The sequence below is a fragment of the Crotalus tigris genome, unplaced genomic scaffold, assembly GCF_016545835.1.
Source record: "Crotalus tigris isolate CLP2741 ecotype Arizona unplaced genomic scaffold, ASM1654583v1 scf7180000018168.854452, whole genome shotgun sequence".
In the NCBI taxonomy this organism is placed as follows: Eukaryota; Metazoa; Chordata; class Lepidosauria; order Squamata; family Viperidae; genus Crotalus; species Crotalus tigris.
The window spans coordinates 517,308-537,367 of record NW_024096861.1 but is presented as its reverse complement, the minus strand read 5'-3'; the positions used below and the strand labels follow the sequence as shown (position 1 = coordinate 537,367).

At 36.4% G+C, this 20,060-nt stretch overlaps 1 protein-coding gene across 1 annotated transcript in view; it reads right to left on the bottom strand.

Annotated features, from left to right (window-relative positions):
- Nucleotides 1–4,253: 4,253 nt before the first annotated feature.
- RAD54B (RAD54 homolog B) overlaps nt 4,254–20,060 on the bottom strand; it is a 42,198-nt gene continuing 26,391 nt past the window's right edge. Inside the window, exons 5-15 of the mRNA XM_039348683.1 lie at nt 18,789–19,061; nt 17,378–17,540; nt 14,438–14,663; nt 13,361–13,568; nt 12,671–12,810; nt 11,481–11,771; nt 10,287–10,453; nt 8,820–9,081; nt 8,181–8,247; nt 7,840–8,040; nt 4,254–6,710 (exon numbers count right to left, since the gene is read on the bottom strand). Coding sequence (XP_039204617.1) covers nt 6,529–6,710; nt 7,840–8,040; nt 8,181–8,247; nt 8,820–9,081; nt 10,287–10,453; nt 11,481–11,771; nt 12,671–12,810; nt 13,361–13,568; nt 14,438–14,663; nt 17,378–17,540; nt 18,789–19,061 — 2,180 coding nt within the window. The 3' untranslated portion in view covers nt 4,254–6,528. The remainder of the gene's footprint in view (nt 6,711–7,839; nt 8,041–8,180; nt 8,248–8,819; nt 9,082–10,286; nt 10,454–11,480; nt 11,772–12,670; nt 12,811–13,360; nt 13,569–14,437; nt 14,664–17,377; nt 17,541–18,788; nt 19,062–20,060) is intronic.

Sequence of the window (20,060 nt, the reverse complement as noted above, 5' to 3'; positions counted from 1 at the left end):
GGCAGGGCTAGATGAATCAAAAGTTGGAATTAAAATTGCCGGGAGAAATATCAACAACCTAAGATATGCAGATGATACCACTCTAATGGCAGAAAGTGAAGAGGAACTAAAGAGCCTCTTGACGCGGGTGAAGAAGGAGAGTGCAAAAGTTGGCTTGAAACTCAACATTAAGAAAACCAAAATCATGGCATCCGGCCCTCTCAATTCTGGCAAATAGATGGGGAAGAAATGGAGGTAGTGACAGATTTTATTTTTCTGGGCTCCAAGATCACCTCAGATGGGACTGCAGCCAAGAAATTAAAAGACGCTTGCTCCTGGGGAGGAAAGCTATGGCAAATCTAGACAGCATTCTAAAAAGCAGAGACATCATCCTGCCAACAAAAGTGCGTATAGTCCAGGCCATGGTTTTCCCAGTTGCAATGTATGGCTGTGAAAGTTGGACCATAAGAAAGGCTGAGCGCAAAGGAATTGAGGCCTTTGAACTATGGTGCTGGAGAAGACTCCTGCAAGTCCCTTGGACTGCAAGGCGTTCAAACCGGTCAGTCCTAGAAGAGATCAACCCCGACTGCTCTTTAGAAGGCCAGATCCTGAAGTTGAAACTCAAATACTTTGGCCACCTAATGAGAAGGAAGGACTCACTGGAGAAGGCCTAATGCTGGGAAAGATTGAGGGCAATAGAAGAAGGGGACGACAGAGAATGAGATGGCTGGATGGAGTCACTGAAGCAGTAGGTGTGAATTTAAATGGACTCCAGAAGATGGTAGAGGACAGGAAGACCTGGAGGAACGTTGTCATGGGGTCGCGACGGGTCGGACCGACTTCGCAATTAACAACAACAACACACTAATCTGAAGTCAACATTCTAAACTAGGTTTAACAGAATGGGCAAGAAAGTCCCACCTCCTTCCATGTGCCTAACCCAGCCCTACCTACTGCTGATGCTGGTTGTTCATTCGTGAACTAGGCACACTTCCATACAAGTTCTTACAAACACTTAATCTATGCAGACAACTTAGTTGGCTACAAAAAGACAGATGGCTCTGAATTAGCTGGCCCCTGATGGAAGGAGTGCTAGTTAACAAGTAGAACTGTTTTTCATTAGGGGTAACAAGTGGCAAATGAATGGAACAGGAGATATGCACAATGTAGATTTAAGTATGCAGTCTTCCTTCCATTGATCAGCAAGCAAAGACTTTTTAAACGTTAAATCTTAATGTTCAAAAGTTTCATTTTCTTGTCCTGCATAGAAACTGTTAAAAGAAATCATATCCATTATTGCTAAGCGATGATGATGATATCCATTCAATCATGTCCAACTCCTGGTGATTCTATGGGACAGGACTCTCCACCTCTTCCAATCTTGCACTACTTCTTTGAGTTGTTTTATGTTCTGGCTAGTGTCAGCTTTGATGGTGTCCAGTCACCATGTTTTTTGGCAGTCTGGTTTCCTTTTACTGCTAAATCTTGCAAGCATAATTGCTTTCTCCAGTGAATTCCCCTGCATGACATGGCCAAAATAAGTGAGATGCAGTTTTGTGATTGGTTAAGCATTGGTTGGTATGTATACACCAGGAAAAAGGCAGCCTGAAGGATAAATGCTCTACAGATAATATGAAGTTGAAGGTGAGACACAGTCCTATAAAGTTGGGGGAAGAGAAGTGAGCACTACAAATCGATTCTTTCAAGAAAATTTAAGAGGCACAAATTAATAAAAGGAATGTGTAGTATCCAACTCTTTATGCAAGAGACTCTTAAACTTCAAGCAGCACTCTTAAACCACAGACTGCTGTACTATATAACACATATGGGGAGGCATGTGAGTTCAAGTATAGCACTAAATATAAATATGAATCTCCACAGAATAGTGCCCAAGTTAAGGGAAATAAAACATTAAAGTGTGAGTTCCCTATTTGTTACACACACACACACACACACACATACAAACCCTTCTCTTCTGGAACCCTCTGTACACTATAGAATTTACTTACAGGCAGTCTTGGCTTAGTGACCACTAACCCAAATAAACCCATGGTGGTTAAGCAAGATATCAAATGACCATGACCTCTGATTTTACTGCCACCTTCTCCATTAACTCTGTTTGCCACAAGCCAATTGCAAAGCACACAAACAACAATCATGTGACTTCTGCATGCTGCAATGATCGTGAATGACTTCCAATTGCAACATGCTCAAATGTTGATCATATGACTGGGGACACTGGGATGGGTGTAAATGTGAGGACGGATTATAAAGCAGTGGTTCTCAACCTTTTTAATGCCGCGACCCCCAACCGGTCGTAAGTCGAGGACTACTCAACCGGTCGTAAGTCGAGGACTACTCAACTGGTGCAGCACCGTTTGCAGAATGGCACTTTTGGCGGGCTCAGCAGGGCAAAGACAGCCTGGACAATTCCTATTGGCTTTTAAAAGCCAATAGAATTAGACTCTATTCAAGGGAGAAGCACAGCTAAGGAAAAGGGGGAAAAATGGCAAACTGCGTTGTTTGGCGACCCCCATGAAATGGTCATTTGACCCCAAATGGGGTCCCGACCCACAGATTGAGAACCACTGTTATAAAGTAACTCTTTCAGTGCTGTCTTAACTTCACTAAATGAGGAGGTTGGTAAGCAATGTCTACTTGTACTGTATTCACTGAATATTTCTCAGTTTATTGTAATCTACATGGTATTTGCCCTTTATTTTGTTTTCCTAAAGAGCAGCCCTTTGAGACAGGATGAACTGGAAGAGAATGGTTGGCTCAAATTAATCGATCAGCTCCATGCTCAAATAAAACCTGAATCTCTGTTTTCTTCAACACCACACTGGCTTTCCTCTCTTACTATGCTGCTTTCCCTTGTTTTTCCTCTGGTTACTCTTCCCTAATATGGCTTATTTTTTTGTAAGTGACCAACAATCCTAATTATTTCAGAACCAGGAATGGAATTGGGGCAAAGATTAAATTCAAAATGGCAGATTGTCAATTTGCAGCCATTAGAAGCGCAAAACAAGAGAGGGAAGAGATTTCAGGGGGGCACAGAAGCCTGGACTCACAAATTGTCTATCTCCACATTATAATTCCCATGTTCTCATGACAAGAGCTGCCACATTTAATAACTTTAAATCGACAGCAGTTATGAGTACTTATGGCAAACTGTAGAAAAGGCACCTGAAGGCTATAGGTAAGTTATGGATTTTTCCATTTTTTTATAGGCTGGAAACATTTGATAGGTCTGCCTCAGTGCAGAAAAAACTTCATTTTGAAAACTCTCCTCTTATAAATCTTCTTTAACCCCTGCTTAAAGTAGATTAATATCAGGTTATTCTGAATAGTTGCTGCAAGAGTGCAAAAAAGTTAAGGTGTGAAATTTCAGACATATTCAAGTGATCTCTGTTCAAACAAAACTGACTAGGTTGCGTGCAGTTCCTTAGCTAAGAAGAGACCTGTTTAAATTTTTAAACAATAGCAGAGGATAAAGGGACACTTAGAACTTGGCTTTAACCAATAAAACTTGAAAGACTTGTGCAATAAGGTATACGCTCTGCTGCTGCCATCTTCAGGTCAATCTAGGGAAAAGGGTTAACTTTTTTCAGTCCTTGAGTCTGATCTTTTAAAATGATGAACACCTTTGCAGAACGAAATATTTCTATATATACCTCAACAATAAACTTTCAGATTTTTTGACAGGGAAATCTTATATGTGTGTATTATACCATGTATAAGTATTAAAAAAGTTACTTTTTCTGAGTCCCTCTAGAAGAAAAGCTATGTTAGTCTACAGTTGCAAAAAGTCAGGAATCATTTTATCAGATTATCAGGATAACTAAACTGATATTTTGGAAAAATTAGGTTTTAAAAGAGTGCTTGAGCAAGCAGTTGTTGAACTCGCAATCTCGTATACATCAACAGGGTTTGGGCATTCTCAGGTTTTAACAAACACAATAGATTTTTAATTTGTTACAATATTAATTGAGGTGCTTGTCAACTGTCTCATGTTTCAATTGGACACATTAAGTAGCTACAGAAATTGAATGAATAAATAAATAATAAATAAATAACCAACCAATCTGGATTGGAACCATTCTGTCTTCACCCCAATTTGAAACCTAAGAAGTATAATGAATGGCATTAGCCTAAACTAGATTTAGATATATTTATTTTTATTTTATGAATATCTTTACCTGTTATTTCCCACTCTTGTATGGTTTACATAATTTTGTTCATGCTACAAGGGAATAATGTGATTTACACACACATGCCTTTGTTTTCAGCAGGAAGTATTCTCACATAAGCCAATGAAAGATTGTAAATTAACTCAAGAATACGATCACACATCAAAAACTAGGGTCTGTTTGCCCAGAATTTAATGAATAAATGACAATTAACCCAACACGTTAAACTGTTATTATTTTTATTGTATGCCTCCCATACAATAAGAGACGGGTGGCTATAGACATTTGATTAAATAAACAAAATAATATATGAGCATAGAAAACAGTTGGATTCAACAAACAATCCACATTGTTTTAGCTTACTGCATGAACTCCAATCCAAGTTTTTATTAGTTGAACTACATTTGAACTAATTAAATCTCTTAATTTTAAATAGAACACTTTGAAACAAATGTACTTTTATGGCATGATTATGCCAAACAATATAATATTATTTATTATATTTTATTGCACATAGTCTATTTGCAGTCACCACTGGTTTATGTAACTTAATCCAATTAAGAAGGTTAGATAAACTGGAGAGGCACTGTTTGTACGAACTGGTCAGGTATCACTTGAAAGACTATTATCAACAAATGTACTCATGCTTTTTAATGTTATTAGTAACATAAACACTGTTTGAATGTGTAGTTAAAAGTGTTGGGTTAGGATAGATATGATTGCTCACTATTGACCTGCTTTGTGAAATTACTCATGGAAAAATAGCCTCTTGATCATGGCTGCCTGAAAATAGACTGCAATATTCTAAGCTAGGATTGATAATAATAAGAGGATTCTACCTCCCAGAAAATATCCATAAGGACTTTAACAACTTTTGATTTACATTCCCAAGTGATTATAGAGAACATTTGAGGATAGAAAATATTTGTGGATATCTTGCTGATGTAAGTCACCTTAAATTTTGAAAGTTTTGCATCCTATAAATAAGCCTGTTATGATAGCTACCATTACAGCAATCTTTAGACAGAAATAAACACTTAAAGAAAATCCCCACATTCTTAACAAATACAAGGGTGGACCTGTGCTTGGAGGAATAGACCTTTCAGTCCATTTATAACCACCTCCTCACCTAATCATACTTTGCCAATCTCTTTGCCAAAACAATTCAGTTGTTTTAACAGATTTATTTTATGAAGGATAAAATAAGGATATTAAATGGAAACACAGAACAGCATAAATCAGAGAGAACTAGCAGTTCAGGAGATGTCTAAGAATCCTTAAACAATCCTTTTCCATAAATGCCACCCACCCCTGCATTTTTACTGTTTCAACAGTACAGAGTCACCGTATTTAAAAAGGTAACATTGTACAGTCAAAGCCATAGATCAGAGATGCTCGAGTATGTAAATCACTTTCAAAAGAGGTTAGCTTTCTGCAAGCCAAGCATCTGGTTTTTTTTAACTGAGCCAACAGCCTTTTTCCTAATGCATTTAACAGAAGCAGAATTGAGAAGCTAAGGTTGAGAGATGAAATCCCAGAGCTTCAATTCTGTCTAGAACAGGGGTCTTCAAACTTGGCCTTTTTATAACTTGTGGACTTCAACTCCCAGAATTCCTCAGCCAGCAAGTCATAAAAAGGCCAAGTTTGAAGACCCCTGCTCTAGAGGCTACGACTAAGAATTGAGCAATCAAACCAACGAATAGAAATGATGCATTATATGCTATTAATTCATTCTATCAGGACAGGAAAAAAATTGCTAATGAAGAAATAAATAAAAAGAAAAACCATGCCACTAATTCTATATTACATTAAACAAGTTATTCAAAGAAACACATGTGACAGGAAAAAATTTCCTTGTGCCTATAATATTATCTGATGAAATCTGAGTTGCTAGAGGGACATGAGCAGATATGTTTCTTCCCCTAGGAAGAAAATAGTGCTTTCCCACTATTTAGAAATTGTAACTATCTCATAAGTATATAATGCAATATATTATCTTTGACATACTAATTCTGAGAACAAATCCAAGCTTATTTATTGATGGAGAAAAATAATGATTAAAAGAAAGACTTGTCTCTGTTCTTATCATTAGTTGAAGAAAACATCTTGGATGGGCTAGATGGAAGTGTACTATATTCTGAAGTTGTTAGAGTGATGTGACATTGTAAGAAAAAGTGGTAGCAAAGAAATTTCCCCCCAGTTTATTTTAAGGATTAAAAGAATAATACAGTGTCAACCTTGATATATGTTGTTTATCCTCAGTAATCCTATTATTAATAATGCTGCTAGTACTGCTGTTAAAATGATAATACCCTAATGAATACAAGCCCACTGTGACTAAGAAGAAGCTAACTTGCTCTCAACTTGTTATATTTTGGAAAATAAATGTAAGATTGTCTTTTATCCTGTCAAGGAAGGGATCAGGGAGTTGTTTGTGGTCCACACAAAAGTGTTTCCATTGCATCAACTGTGACATAGACAGAGACTTTTTGACTTTCACATCACTTTGGCTACTCTGGTAGTCTTGGATCACAGGACAACCTAAGAAAAATAACAGGAAGAAAACATAAGCTGATGAGAAATATTCAACACTACTTGACATTTTGAAATAAAGATGTTTATGCCTATAAAAATGCCTTTGTTTGAATTCAGGTATTTTAGATGACAGAATAACAGCGTAACAGAGTTGGAAGGGATATTGGAAGTCTTCTAGTCCAACCCCCTGCTCAGGCAAGAAACCCTATACTATTTCAGGCAAATAGTTGTTCAATCTTTTCTTTAAAAAATGCCATTGTTAGTGCACCCACAACTTCTGGAGGCAAGTCGTTCCAGTGATGTCTGAGACAAACTTGTTGGATTAGTCTTCTCTAATCTGACAACCTGTTTCCCAGAGTGGTTAACAAAAGACAACCATCCTCTCCCATTTTCTCTCCTTGCAACAGTATCAACTGACCATTGCATTGTATCTAGTAAACGTCAGACACTTCTGATAGCTTATTTTTCACAATTCTGTTAGCCTCCCCCCTTTCAAACACAGAGGGGTCCCGCTGTTTTGCAGCTCTAAATCTCAAGATTGCATGATGAATATCAGTAGCAAGATTTTCTAAGTTTGGGGGGCGCAGTAATAAGTAAGATAGGCACTGGCATCTGAAAACTTTTGAAAGTGTAGTTGCTGGCTGTAACATGTCTACTGACTCTTATTTTATCTTGACTATTGGCTGCCATCATATTTGGTGCAACAAATTCATCATTTACCTAAGTAAAGTGTAAAGAAATATATATTTTTGCCTGTCCTGAATCTATTACCTATAATTAAAACTAAGTTAAATATTTGCACAGAATGACATGGGTTTCAAATCTTTATAAAGAAACAATATATTAACATCATAAAATTGCTCATCAAATCCACCAATCCCAGCTTCTGCGATAGGAGTGCCTGCAAGGAGGGTGGGAGATCAAAAATAGCAAGGGGGCAGCCACAAACTTGCAATCAAAGTTCCACCCTTTTTTATATGCATTGCGGTTTTAAATGCAGAGTTGTGGCCAACATCACCAAACTTTTTTGACCTTCTCAGTAGGAAACCATTTTGCAATTTGGACAGGGAAAAAAACAACATTAAAACTGTATCTTGTGTATGAAATAAGGCAGAAGCAATTCAGAAAATGTCACCTTGATTATCTTTCTTTCCCATACAGTTACACTCCAGCAAATCATGGGTCACACAATTGGAATCTTCATGCAATGCAAAGAGGTTTCTGAGTTCTTCGACAGAAAAACGGATATGCTCAGATCCCTTGGAAAAGTCTACAACTGCTCCAGAAAGAGCTTGCTTACTAATTTGTCTTTGATAGATTTTCTCCTCTATTGTGCCTGCATTAAAGAAAGCAACATTCATTCACTTCCTGAAAATAATGGCCAGAAATAGGAAACAAGTATAAATTCAAGAATGGTCAAAGCCATTGGTACTAAGCAATGGAGGGGAGAAGCATTACAACTATGATATTGCAGACCTGTAGTGAGTAGTCTATAAATATGAACTGTATGCCTCTGTCCATCTCTCCACACTCTGGCCATTGCCTACAAGAGAGAATGAGACAATAAAAATGATAGATAAGGCCTTCCAACTAATATGCTTGGCAATGTTATTACACTATGTTTGCTTATTATATTTTGTTTCTAAAAAAAATCTGTCTGCAATCAAGCTCCTGTTTTACTATAATTTCTTTATGAAAAAATATTTTTGCACGTTTTTGACTGATTGTCTAATTATGTGACATCAGGTCAGTGTTAAACCACGTAGATCAGACATGTCAAACTATCAGGACGGTTTTGCCATTGACGGTAATGGGGTGGGTGTGGCTTCTGGATGACATGTCCGGCCTGCAGGCCGGCAGTATGATACCCCTGACGTAGATGGTCCTCTATGACAATGTGTCAAAAACATTGACAAAAGCTTGACTGATTAAATAAAATGTTGAACATCCTGTATATAATTTCTTCTAAGAAATCAGCCCTTGCCATTTCACTCACATTGGCTTTTAATAAATAAATACACTTATTTAAATAGGTTTAAATCATTAAAAAGATTTCAGTTAATTCTGATTGATGCTAATAGCTTTACAGCCCCAATATGAAAGCATGTAACAAACCTGAATATCAGTCGCTGGATTCCAGTCAATATCATACAGGATTAAATGAGATGCTCCGACAAGGTTCAAACCAACACCACCAGCCTTTGAACTTAATAGAAAGATGAAGGCTGGGCAAAATTTACTATTGAAACTATCAACAATCTGTTGCCTCTGGGAGACAGGGGTGCTGCCATCAAGTCTAGTATAGGAATATCCACATCGTTGGCACACTTCTTGCAATATATTTAGTGTCTGAGTATAGTTAGATACCACAACAACTCTGTAAGCATGGAATATGGAAAATTGGTTATTAACAAATTCCATCTACGTTGATGGCACAAAATTATTCCAATACCAGTTTTGTTTGCCTCTTATGTTTATAGTACAGTAAACAAAATGTTCAGTTCTCTGATAGAAACTACCAGCTGAATTATGAGTCAAAATGTATAGTGTAAATGTCAATTATTACAAAAAAGATTGTGCTCAGAGGTAAATGTACCATGTAAGTTTTGTGTACTTGTTATTTATTCATATGAAGGATTTCAAGTGAAGAAATGTTAGTCAATTAAGAATGTAGAGCAATAGTGCCTTAGTGAAATGATAGGGCTAAGGGTATTAGAAGGCCAGTGGGAAATCATGTTTCAGCAGAAGTCAAGTTCCACCACAATGAAATAGGCTGAGTCCTGAGAAGGTAGCACAGATATAGCACACCTCTGTTGTGATAGACATGAAGCAGAGAGGACATATCTGCTTTTGTTTCTATAAGAAAGAACATCTGTTCCACTGGAAGCCTGTGTGAAACCAACCTTTATTTGATCTTACATAAGATAAGGCCCAAAAAAATGTGTTTTAGAGAAAGAATTTATCGGGAAATGCCACAGATAGTTATTAAAAGGAAGTTAACATATTTATATATATGGAATGGGACATTTTCAGCAACCTCTCACTCCTCCACCTACTAGGTTTGTTAAAATTATTAAACACAAACATAATATGTTTTTATTTCATATCTCTATGCATGTTTGGTTATTAATGAATTGTTGGTGGCTATTTTTTAGACTCTGCCTCTCTGCTATCAGCTCTCAAAACAGCATGTTATCAAGAATGTAGGAAAATATTGGCAAGCAAATACTGGATTTTCAAAAAAAAACGGGAGGGGATAGATTTTCTCCTGGGATAGGGTTAGAAGAAAGGTATAAACCATTAATAAACAACAATCAGATGTGAATGTAGAGAATTAAAAACTGATGAATAAAGTTCATTCATGTTCCCTAAACAAAAATCTATAAACAGGTATGAGAATTTACTTCAGTCTTCTGAAGAAATCAGGTTAAATGAAAGAGCAAGTTCCATAGCACTAGAGGTACTTAATAAAATAGCTAAGAACTAAATTATAAGCCATGATGTCTTTTGTTTAGGAAAAAGAACTAAACTATAATATTCAACCGCACTCAAACTATACTTTCAATTAAATAGCCTTCCTACCTTTCTGAAGGTCCATGTTCATGAATTGCTGCCAGCATCTGCATTAGCACCTTCAACTTTCCTGAGTCAGAGAAATTTGTCAGAGCACTTTCTTGAGAAAAAATATCATGTAAACCATCATAAAGGCTTGTTTGATCTTGGTTACCACAAGATTCAGATTCTTTCTTCTATGGAGAAAAGAATTTTGGAAAAGTATGTTGACTGTTTTAATGACATTCCAACTAAAGCCAAACCCATACTTTCTGCTTGTTCCCATTGTCATGACACACCCACTATTTCCTGAATGCAAGAATGGACCATATTGTCTTCCACCTGCACTGAGCCTATTGCAAATGTGTCTCCTGACTATTTTGAAACTTCACTTCAAAAGTTGGCTCTTCTATTTTGATGCATCTTAAGTCCTTCCAAACAGTTAGTCTAACCCGTTTCATTCCAATCTAATGATATCCCCAGTTTTGATCAGTTTTAGATTATGGGTTTTTAATGTTGTAAGTCACCTAGAGTCACTATGTATGAGCTGGGCAGCCATATAAATTTGTTTAATAAATTGATTGAAAGCCCAAAGGTGCTTTTTCAGAGGTAAGTGGACTTCGTTGTTTTTCTCTGAAGACATTTTACTTTTCAGCCAAGAAGGTTCTTCAGGGTTGAGACCACCTGAAGGTTTCTCTGTGTCGTCAGTGTCACCTGAGTAGTGCAAATGGGTGTGGAGCCTTCTTGGAATTACACCCATTTTCACTACTCAGTTGACCCTGGCGACACAGCTAAACCTCCAGGTGGCCTCAACGACTCTCTGAAAGAATGCAAATGACTAGCTGCCTGCAAGGAGTATAAATCCTTCCATTCCCCACCGTCCAGTCAGAGCTGAAGAAGCTTCTTGGATGAGAAGCAAAACGTCTTCAAAGAAAAACAAGGAAGTCCAGTTGCCTTGTGAAAAAGCACCTTTGGGATAACTATGACCTGGATGACTGAGAATCTCCATAGAAATATTGATTGAAAGCCATGTATGAACTGTTTTCATGGTTATTGTTCCCCAAATTCTTCTGGAAAGAGCTGGTTAGTGAAAGTAATGCATATTTTAAATCAGATCCAAAACTGTAATGATTGTAGACTTAAATGCCCTTGTGGGATTTAAGTCTACAATCAAACAAGTCTAAGAATTTAGAAACATATCGAAACATAATTCAATATGCACACCTGTATTGCTTTCAAGAGAAGGCAGGGATGGTTACAAAGTTTTTTCAAAGCACCGATGCATATTAAATGTGCACTATTTTCGAAACTTCCTTGTAGGCAAGATCTAACAATCTGAGAGTTCAAAAGAGTATGATAAAGAGCAAGCTGCAACATTGTTGGACGACAGAAAAGTATGCTCTCCTTTTTGGGGGGCAGGAATTTGTTGATGACCTCTTGTGTTCTTCTAAGAATGAAGAATCCTGTTAGATGCATCAGTTCTGCTGCCCTTTTCTCACCTAGTTCAATGTCTTCCTAGGAAATAAAATGGAATATCAAATTAATTCATGAGAGTAAATTTCCTGCCATGGCCTTCTATTCATTCTTGCTTACCATAAATAGGTCTCTTCCTTTACAGAAGCTTCCTTAGAGTCTGGAACTCTAACCAGGACTCTCCTCCCTCTTCCCAAAGTTCACGAATTCTGCTCCCTCTGTCTGCCCTTACACTCTTGTATCATTTCCCCTTCCTCTGGAGTTCAGGCAGAACATAAACTTCTAAATAGAAATCCCAATGAGTTAAATAAAGTTTCTATGCCTAGAATATTTGAAATAGGACTGCAGTCTAAATTTACTCTTCTTTAAATTTTGCATTTCCCTTGCTCCTCAGATTTGCGTTAAACAATTTTGAAATAAACTCAGCATTTCATCAATGTCTTAATCTGATTTATTCTTAAATTTTTCCTTGTTTTCCTAAGTAATCAAGACACCTTAGAACAATAAAACTAAATACAAAATAAAAACTTGATAACAAAATTTATACATATATTAAAATTACTATAATTAAAACCAGTTAACACCTTAAAAGCTTGATGAAATAAATATTTTTTGCCACTCTCCAAAATACTGAGAGGGTTAGGTTAAATACTTTTCCTTGGAAAGAGGACTTCATAACTTGGAAGTCATAGATGAAAAGATTCAATTCCCTGTACTACATGATAAGGTTTGTTAGCAGAGGACTTTCTCTTCCTGTTTCTAGAATATCTTCAATAGTTGCTCTTTGTAATGGTAGTCATACAGTACAGAAATATAAATATAAGATATGTATTGCCAATCATAACAACAAATTATTTCTCCACTAATAAAGAAACTTCATGTCTCTTAATTTTATTCAATCAGTAAAAAAAAATTCTCAAATTCCAATTGTGATAACAGACCTCAGCTGCTGAAGGTTCTCGCGATCTAAGAATTGGCTCTTCATACACTTTTTTGTATGCCGATAAAGGACCAAGAATTCCAGGATTTACATATTCTATTAAAGCATAAAACTCTTGCAGGTCATTTTGTACTGGAGTACCTTGGGAGACAAAATAGAATTTAGTAAATAATACAACAGAGCCAATTATGTGTAGTGGCTAAGACAGCAGAATAGAAACTGGGAGATTATGAGTTCTAGTCCAGCCTTAGGCACAAAGCCAGCTAAGGCCATTCATACTCTTTCAACTCTAGGAAGCAAGCAATAGCAAACCATTTTGGGATTCTTACTAAGAAAACTAAAGGGACTATTCCAGACAGTCTCCAAGAATCAAGACTGATTTGAAGGCACAAATACATACACACACACACACACACACCCTTCCTTCCCTAATTAGATTTTTATTCACTTTTTAATACACCAATGTAAGGGAACAACAAATCTAATTTTTTTTATTGTAGGTTGAACAATATTTTCAGTGACACTCACTGAAATACTCACCTCAACCTTGTATTCGTATATCCAAGAATACAGCCCATTTTAGATATAATCCTGAGAATGTTTTGCTTTGTTTCTACCTATATTTATCATTGTAATTAGCACTTTTTGTATTCTCCAGAAGCTCTTGGTGAGTGAATAATGATATACACACCAGTAAGAATAATTCTTCTTTCACAGGAGAGGCTGAGAAGAGCAGCAGTTGTCTTAATAGAACTGTTTTTCAAACGATGTCCTTCATCACAGATGACAAGGCTGAATTCTGTCTTCTGAATTTGGTCCACAGACCGTAGAAACATCTCATAACTAAGAATCAGGACTGAATAAAGGGGGGAATTGATGAATTCTTCCACTTTGTGATCCTGAAAAACATAAAGAGATTTGAAAGTTATGTGGGAATGGGAAAGTTGGCGTTCTAAATAAAAATGAATCTATACCTAAATGTATGTCTTACATACATATCTAAATATATTGAATTATTCTGAATTAATTTATGAACATTCATTGACAAATAAGACAATTTATGAACAGTCATTGACAATAAAATGAGATGACTAACTTTGTTTAAACTACACACAGTTGTTTTTCTCTTGTATGCTTCCAATGACTTAATTTTTACTTCTGAATATTAATGAAAAAGACTCTCCTTTGTATCCAACTGGGGAACATTGTTAGGTTTCTTTCTTTCCTGTTCACTATCCAACCAATGTTAAACATCTGCTAATAACAATTGGACATTTTAGTACATACAGTATGCCTATGCCACTGCTTTCCGGAAGAAATGAAAGAAGGAAAATGTCTACACTGAAAAGCTACCCTTTAATCACAAGCCCTGAAAACAAACAGTTGAGTTGCAAGCCTGCAGCCTCCATTCATTTGACTGAATAATTCATCACTGAGTTAAGGACTTAACCATAGTTTGTTAAATAATTCCCACTGGCTGCTCTGGGTTGACAAACTGCATTAAACCCAAACAAGTAAGACACATTCTGGTTCAGTGCTTCATGTGAGCCCAAGAAGCAGATGAAGAGAAGGAATGTGAAGTTACATTTAGATTAAATTGTTCTACAGAGTGAAGTAAGAAAATACAATGCTCATGTCAATGAAATTAAATTAAAAGGGTTCTATATAAATATCTATTTATACAGTTCATAAATAAAAGATAAACATCTAAACATTTGGGAGTATCTAAAATAATTATTAGGGATAGGAGTGTAATTCTTTGGTTCACCTGATCAACTAAAAACACTTTGATTCTCTCATTTCCCAACCATTTCTGAAATTCCTTTCCCCAGTTCTTCACCAGACTTCCAGGAGTTACTATCAAGGCTCGTTTGATTACAGGCTTGCATCCATAAGGTCCTTGACGCAGAAGTGTCCACATGAGCGAAATACACTGCAGTGTTTTTCCTAAACCCATTTCGTCTGCAAGGATGGCACCAAATCTATTGCTCATTCTAGACACAGACAGCAAGAAAAAAGTAAGTGATTATTGTATAAAATGAGTTTTTTTAAAAAGCCTTGGCCATTTAATGGAACATCATAGGCATCCTGATCGTTTGGCAATATAGCAAAAGAGTATTTTGGATTAGACTTTTGATTTAATTGATTTGTTTTTTTATTCCACCATGTCCATACAAAATTTTAAAATATACAACGAGAATTAAATATGATTGTTGATGGTTATATTTTTACATAATATTGTTCATTTTTGTTATAGGTTATATTTTGTTGTGCTTGTACAGTTAAATAGATTGGATTGAAATAAAATAAAAATAGCTGTAGTAAAATAAATAGGCATAGATACTCAGAACTGGACTCAGAACAGTTAGAGAAAGAGGCTACAGGTTACTTGTCTTCCTTCATTCAAATTGTATCTTTGAGAAAATATGCTGAACCTGCCCACTTGAGCATATTGCAATATTATATTTTAGGTAAATTTTTCTATAGAGAGTAGAAGAGTTCTACTTGATAAATAAAATTTAAAAGGAGCAGATAATGTGAAAATTTGAGGTAAGGCTGATAGGTGATTCAGATAAACATAAATGTTTCCTTCATGAAACTATAATACTCTTTTCATTATTATCTGCATTATCTCCCAAACCTTCACCAAATTTGGCAATATGTCCTATCTCTTGAAGAATGAATAACCAAGCTTTGTGCCCTTCCCTCTGGTGAATGAAGTCCCTAATTTGGTCCCTAATTTGGTTGCAGAATTGAGCACAATAAATTCTATGAAATTATTAGGTCAGATTAATATCATACTTTTAATTTTGCTATAGAGTATACTCCATTTCAACAGCTTCCTATTAATATAAAATATTGCTAATTATTTCTCTGAAGGGAGAATTTTCCAGGGAGAAGCTGTTGCATTATTCATAAACAGAATCTTCACTCTGTAAAAGGTCTCAATATAATTCAATAGAAGATCTGCCAGGGCTTCACTGAGTTGTTGCTTGTATTCTCTGACTTCTAAAGATTTATTCATAGACTTCAAATCCATTCATTTTTGCAATATTTTTAAAGCTATTGTACTATGCAGGGATGGGGGGGGGGAGAAACAATTATCGCTGTCAAAATCATAGGTTTAAAAATATTATAATTATAGGAGTTGGAGTTTTCAACCAAACTAGGCAACAAATAATTTTTTTCCAGCCTAGATCTCCTTAATTTCTACCCAAGAAAGAGAGAGAAAGCCTTTGTAGAAAAGCTTTAGCAAAGCTGCATGAATTAGATTTAAAAAAAAAAAAGATTCCTTTAAGTCAAGACCAACTTCTGGTCTTGACTTAAATAAGGAAATAATTTGCCACAGCCTTCTTCTACAAATTTGTTTGGCTCCTCCAGTTACAATTCACACATTTCCTGTTGGTCTGTCATTCTAATATTAACCATGCCTGAGCTAATTTAGTTTGTTTGAGATCAGCAAAAGTTAGCCAAGCCTGTTTCCTGGGCTCCACCTTGTCTGTGTCATTTTATCATTCAGAGGGTATTTTAATTTTAAAAAATAGTAAGCTGGAATGCTGGAAAGCAAAGTATCAGCTTCCAAGATCATGTTTATATCCAACAATAATAGTGGTCCCCATGGCTGCCATTTTGTAAATGACTCCAGAGTCATTTTGTGACAAAGGTGGTTTTTCAGGAGGCAACTGGACTTTCTTGCTTTTTCTTTGAAGATGTTTTGCTTCTCATCCAAGAAGCTTCTTCAGTTCTGACTGGATGGTGGGGAATTAAAGGATTTGTCCATTCCCCACCATCCAGTCTTCAAAGAAAAAACAAGAAAGTCCAGTTGCCTCCTGAAAAAGCACCTTTGGCACAACCATGGCCTGGTTAACTGACAATCTCCATAGACTCATTGTGTGACACTGCCCACAAGATACTCTGGATATGCCAAATGTGACCACCAGCTTAGAAAGATGACTTATCAACTGGTGGAGGAGGCAAAATCTTCTGTTTTCAAGCAGACCGAAGCTGACAGGTACACGTTGAAGTGATATTTTCCCTTCATTGTATTTAACTGTATTGTTTATCTTTGTTTATTTGGCTTGGGTTTTCTTGGGTGGGAAGGAAATGTGCAGATTTTATACAAACTAAGAAACCACAATACTGTAGCTCTTATAAACATGCTATAGGCATAGCCCACTGCTCTGTTACAGATATTGTATTAGTCTCCATATAAAAAGTCCACATTATCCTCATACACTATTCTCCTCTTTTGGCCTATGTGCAATGTCTCCCCCCCTTTCTTTCTCTTTCTCTTTTTTGCTATTTCCAATCTGTATGGTTGCTGTAATGCAGATTTTTTTTTTAGGAATTGGGAAGATCCAAAACAAGTTTTGCACAAATGCTGTTTTCTAGCACTCCTTCCTTCTGGGAGGGAGGAAGCTTCTTTCTCATACTTCTGCCATTGCTCAGTTTGCTTTCGTTTTTGTAAGTGTTGCCACCTGTACATAGCTTCCCCATATAGTCATCTCCCTGGGTAAAACTGTGTCAATACAACCATCACAACAATGTTGCTGAAAATGGCACCTAGATGGGCATTTCTTTCGCTCCTCAGCTTTAGCACTTGAAGTGTTTACAATATACCAAAGGCAAATGCATCGACTTTTCCCAAAATCTACCAATGTTCTGAAAGACTGGGAGATCAAAAACCAGGAAACCATGATCTTCTTACCTCATTCCCATCACACATTCATAAAGAAATAGAATTCCTTCTCGCTGATGTGGGCGAAGATGACTTGTAATGTAAGGGTCTACAACCACATCCACAACAGGCAAATGTGACTTGTTAAACAATCGCTGGTGACTTGAGCACGGATATGGCATAACTAAGGAATCTTAAATTTCAAACATAGGTGGTGTCAGCGCAAAAATATTAGTTTTAAAGCAAAAGCAACCAGTTTTGTAGGTGAAAGGAAAATAAATTGCCAAATTCAAACCAAAACATGCAAATAACCCTACCCTTTTAATTCTCAAATTGACAGAATAGTTAATAAACAATTAGTAGTGTCATATAAACAGTCTTCTCTAAGATGTTTAATATTAAACAAAGAGGAAAAACTTATCATTCTGAAATAGATGGTGATATTTGTTCAAGAATTTCTTAGGATAAAATCAACAAAATGACAACTTGCTTCACTGGGTTATATTCTAACCTTAATTAATTTCCTATATAATCCGACTTTTAGGAATGTATCAAACATTTTGAGTCCCGTCTTAGGCATAAAAGTCAGCTGGGTGACTTTGGGACAGATATTCTCTCTCAGCCCAATTTACCTCACAGGGCTGTTGTGGGGAAAATAGGAGGAGGAAGGAGAAACAGATATGTTTACCACCTTAGTTACTTATAAAGTGAAAAAGCCGAGACAAAAGAAGAAGCAACTGTATTTTTCATAATTCTTGATCATTGGCTTTCAGTGTCTGGAATTTATATCTAGAGAACAATAAATTGCCTACTCATGAGCTATGTGCAAGTTTCTTAACTTTGCTGCAAATGAGATGGCAATCTCTCCAATCCATCAAGGGAGGAATATCTTCTATTTGTTCAAGTTTAGATATGATTTCTGTTTTCAAATATGTCATTTTTCAGTCCATCTAGATCAGCGGTTCTCAACGTTTGTGTGACGGCGACCCCCATCACACAAATGTTATGCGCATGCGCGGTGCGGTGGCGCCCCATGCGTGGCGCGCATGCGCGGCGGCGCCCCCGGAGGGGAGAAAATGGCGGATCGCCGCCTTTGGCGACCCCCGAAAAATGGTCGATCGACCCCAAATGGGGTCGCGACCCATAGGTTGAGAACCGCTGATCTAGATTTCATCATATCCACAGTGCCTATATTTGTTTTATACTGAGATTCTGAGAACGAGAGAAAAAAGTTAGATTTTAGTTATCCAATTCACTCATTTAATTAGTTTGGCCTTCCCCAAGTTAATTTCCTCTTTATATGTTAAGGCTATGACTGGAGTTAATTCCAATATAAGTTAGAGGGTGTCTGAATTTGATTTGGATTACTAATTCATTTTCTTTAGAAGATAGAACAGAGATAGACAGATTAACGCAAATAAACTCAAAAACAAATCCTTACTTGCAGCTAACGGATCATGACGTGGTTTACAGTTAGGCCAATTTTCTTTAGTATTAGGTTTGCAAACATTTTTGAAAGGGTTACAAAACCGCCTTGTAGAAGCAGCTGAGGAATTCCAACTTTCTTCTGTGGCCTCCAGACCAGACAAAAAACATTTGCCACTTTTAAAGTCCTCTTCCAATATCACACCCATCACTTCAATTTCTTTGCTTCCAATCATCAGACTCTGACCTTCAGTGAGATTGTCTAAATCTCTGAACTTATATCCAGTGCCTAAGAGAAATTATAAAGGTTATGTTGAGATGTGGAAACTAATCAAGGAGAGAAGCAACCTAGAATTAAGGAGAAACTTCCTGACAGTTAGAACAATTAACCAGTGGAACAACCTGCCTCCAGTAGGTTGGTGAATGCTCCAACCCTGGAAATTTTTAAGAAGAGTCTGGACAGCCATTTGTCCGAAATGGTATAGGGTTTCCTGCCTGAGCAGAGGGTTGGATTAGATGATCTCTAAGGTCCCTTCCAACTTTATTATTATTATTATTATTATTATTATTATTATTATTATTATTATTATTATTATTATATAAATGAATAAAGAATACATTTAGTCAAGTAAATCTTACAATTTTAAGAAAGAAGACATTATCGCCATACTGTGCAAGAAATAAGGCCAATTCTTTTGACTAAAAAGCTGAATACTGATAGTTTATATTTATGACACATTCTTTTTAAAGAAAAAATATTAAATAGCTCTGTAAGTTTTTGAAAGATGTCAGGAACATACTCAGCATAGCTCCTTTATATTTATGGTACTGTATCACTTTAAAAGAAGGTAAACATTAGCCCCATTTGATGCCAAAACATCCACTGTTCCAAAATACAAATTACATGCTAGAAGCTTTCCAGAGATCTGGTACTCCTGAGGGCTGGGGGAAAAAACAAAGATTCTAACCGAAATTTAGACACATTCCTGAAAATATCTTATACCCTTATTTACTTCACTAAATGAATTCCTAACTTATCCAATCCTGCTAGGCAATAGGAACAAAAAAGCTTGATTAACAAGTTAATGAGTAATGCATGAAAGTTATCGCTTGTTGCTAAGCAATATAGTGCAGGAAATGGTTGATCTCCCTTTTATTTATAACTGTGTTAGCAGCACCAATTATTATTTTTCTGAAAACAAAGAACTCTGTAATACCTCAGAGACAAACACATTTATGTAAATAGTTGTAGGGAATGCTTTTTGCACAGGCATGTAAATTTTGTTTG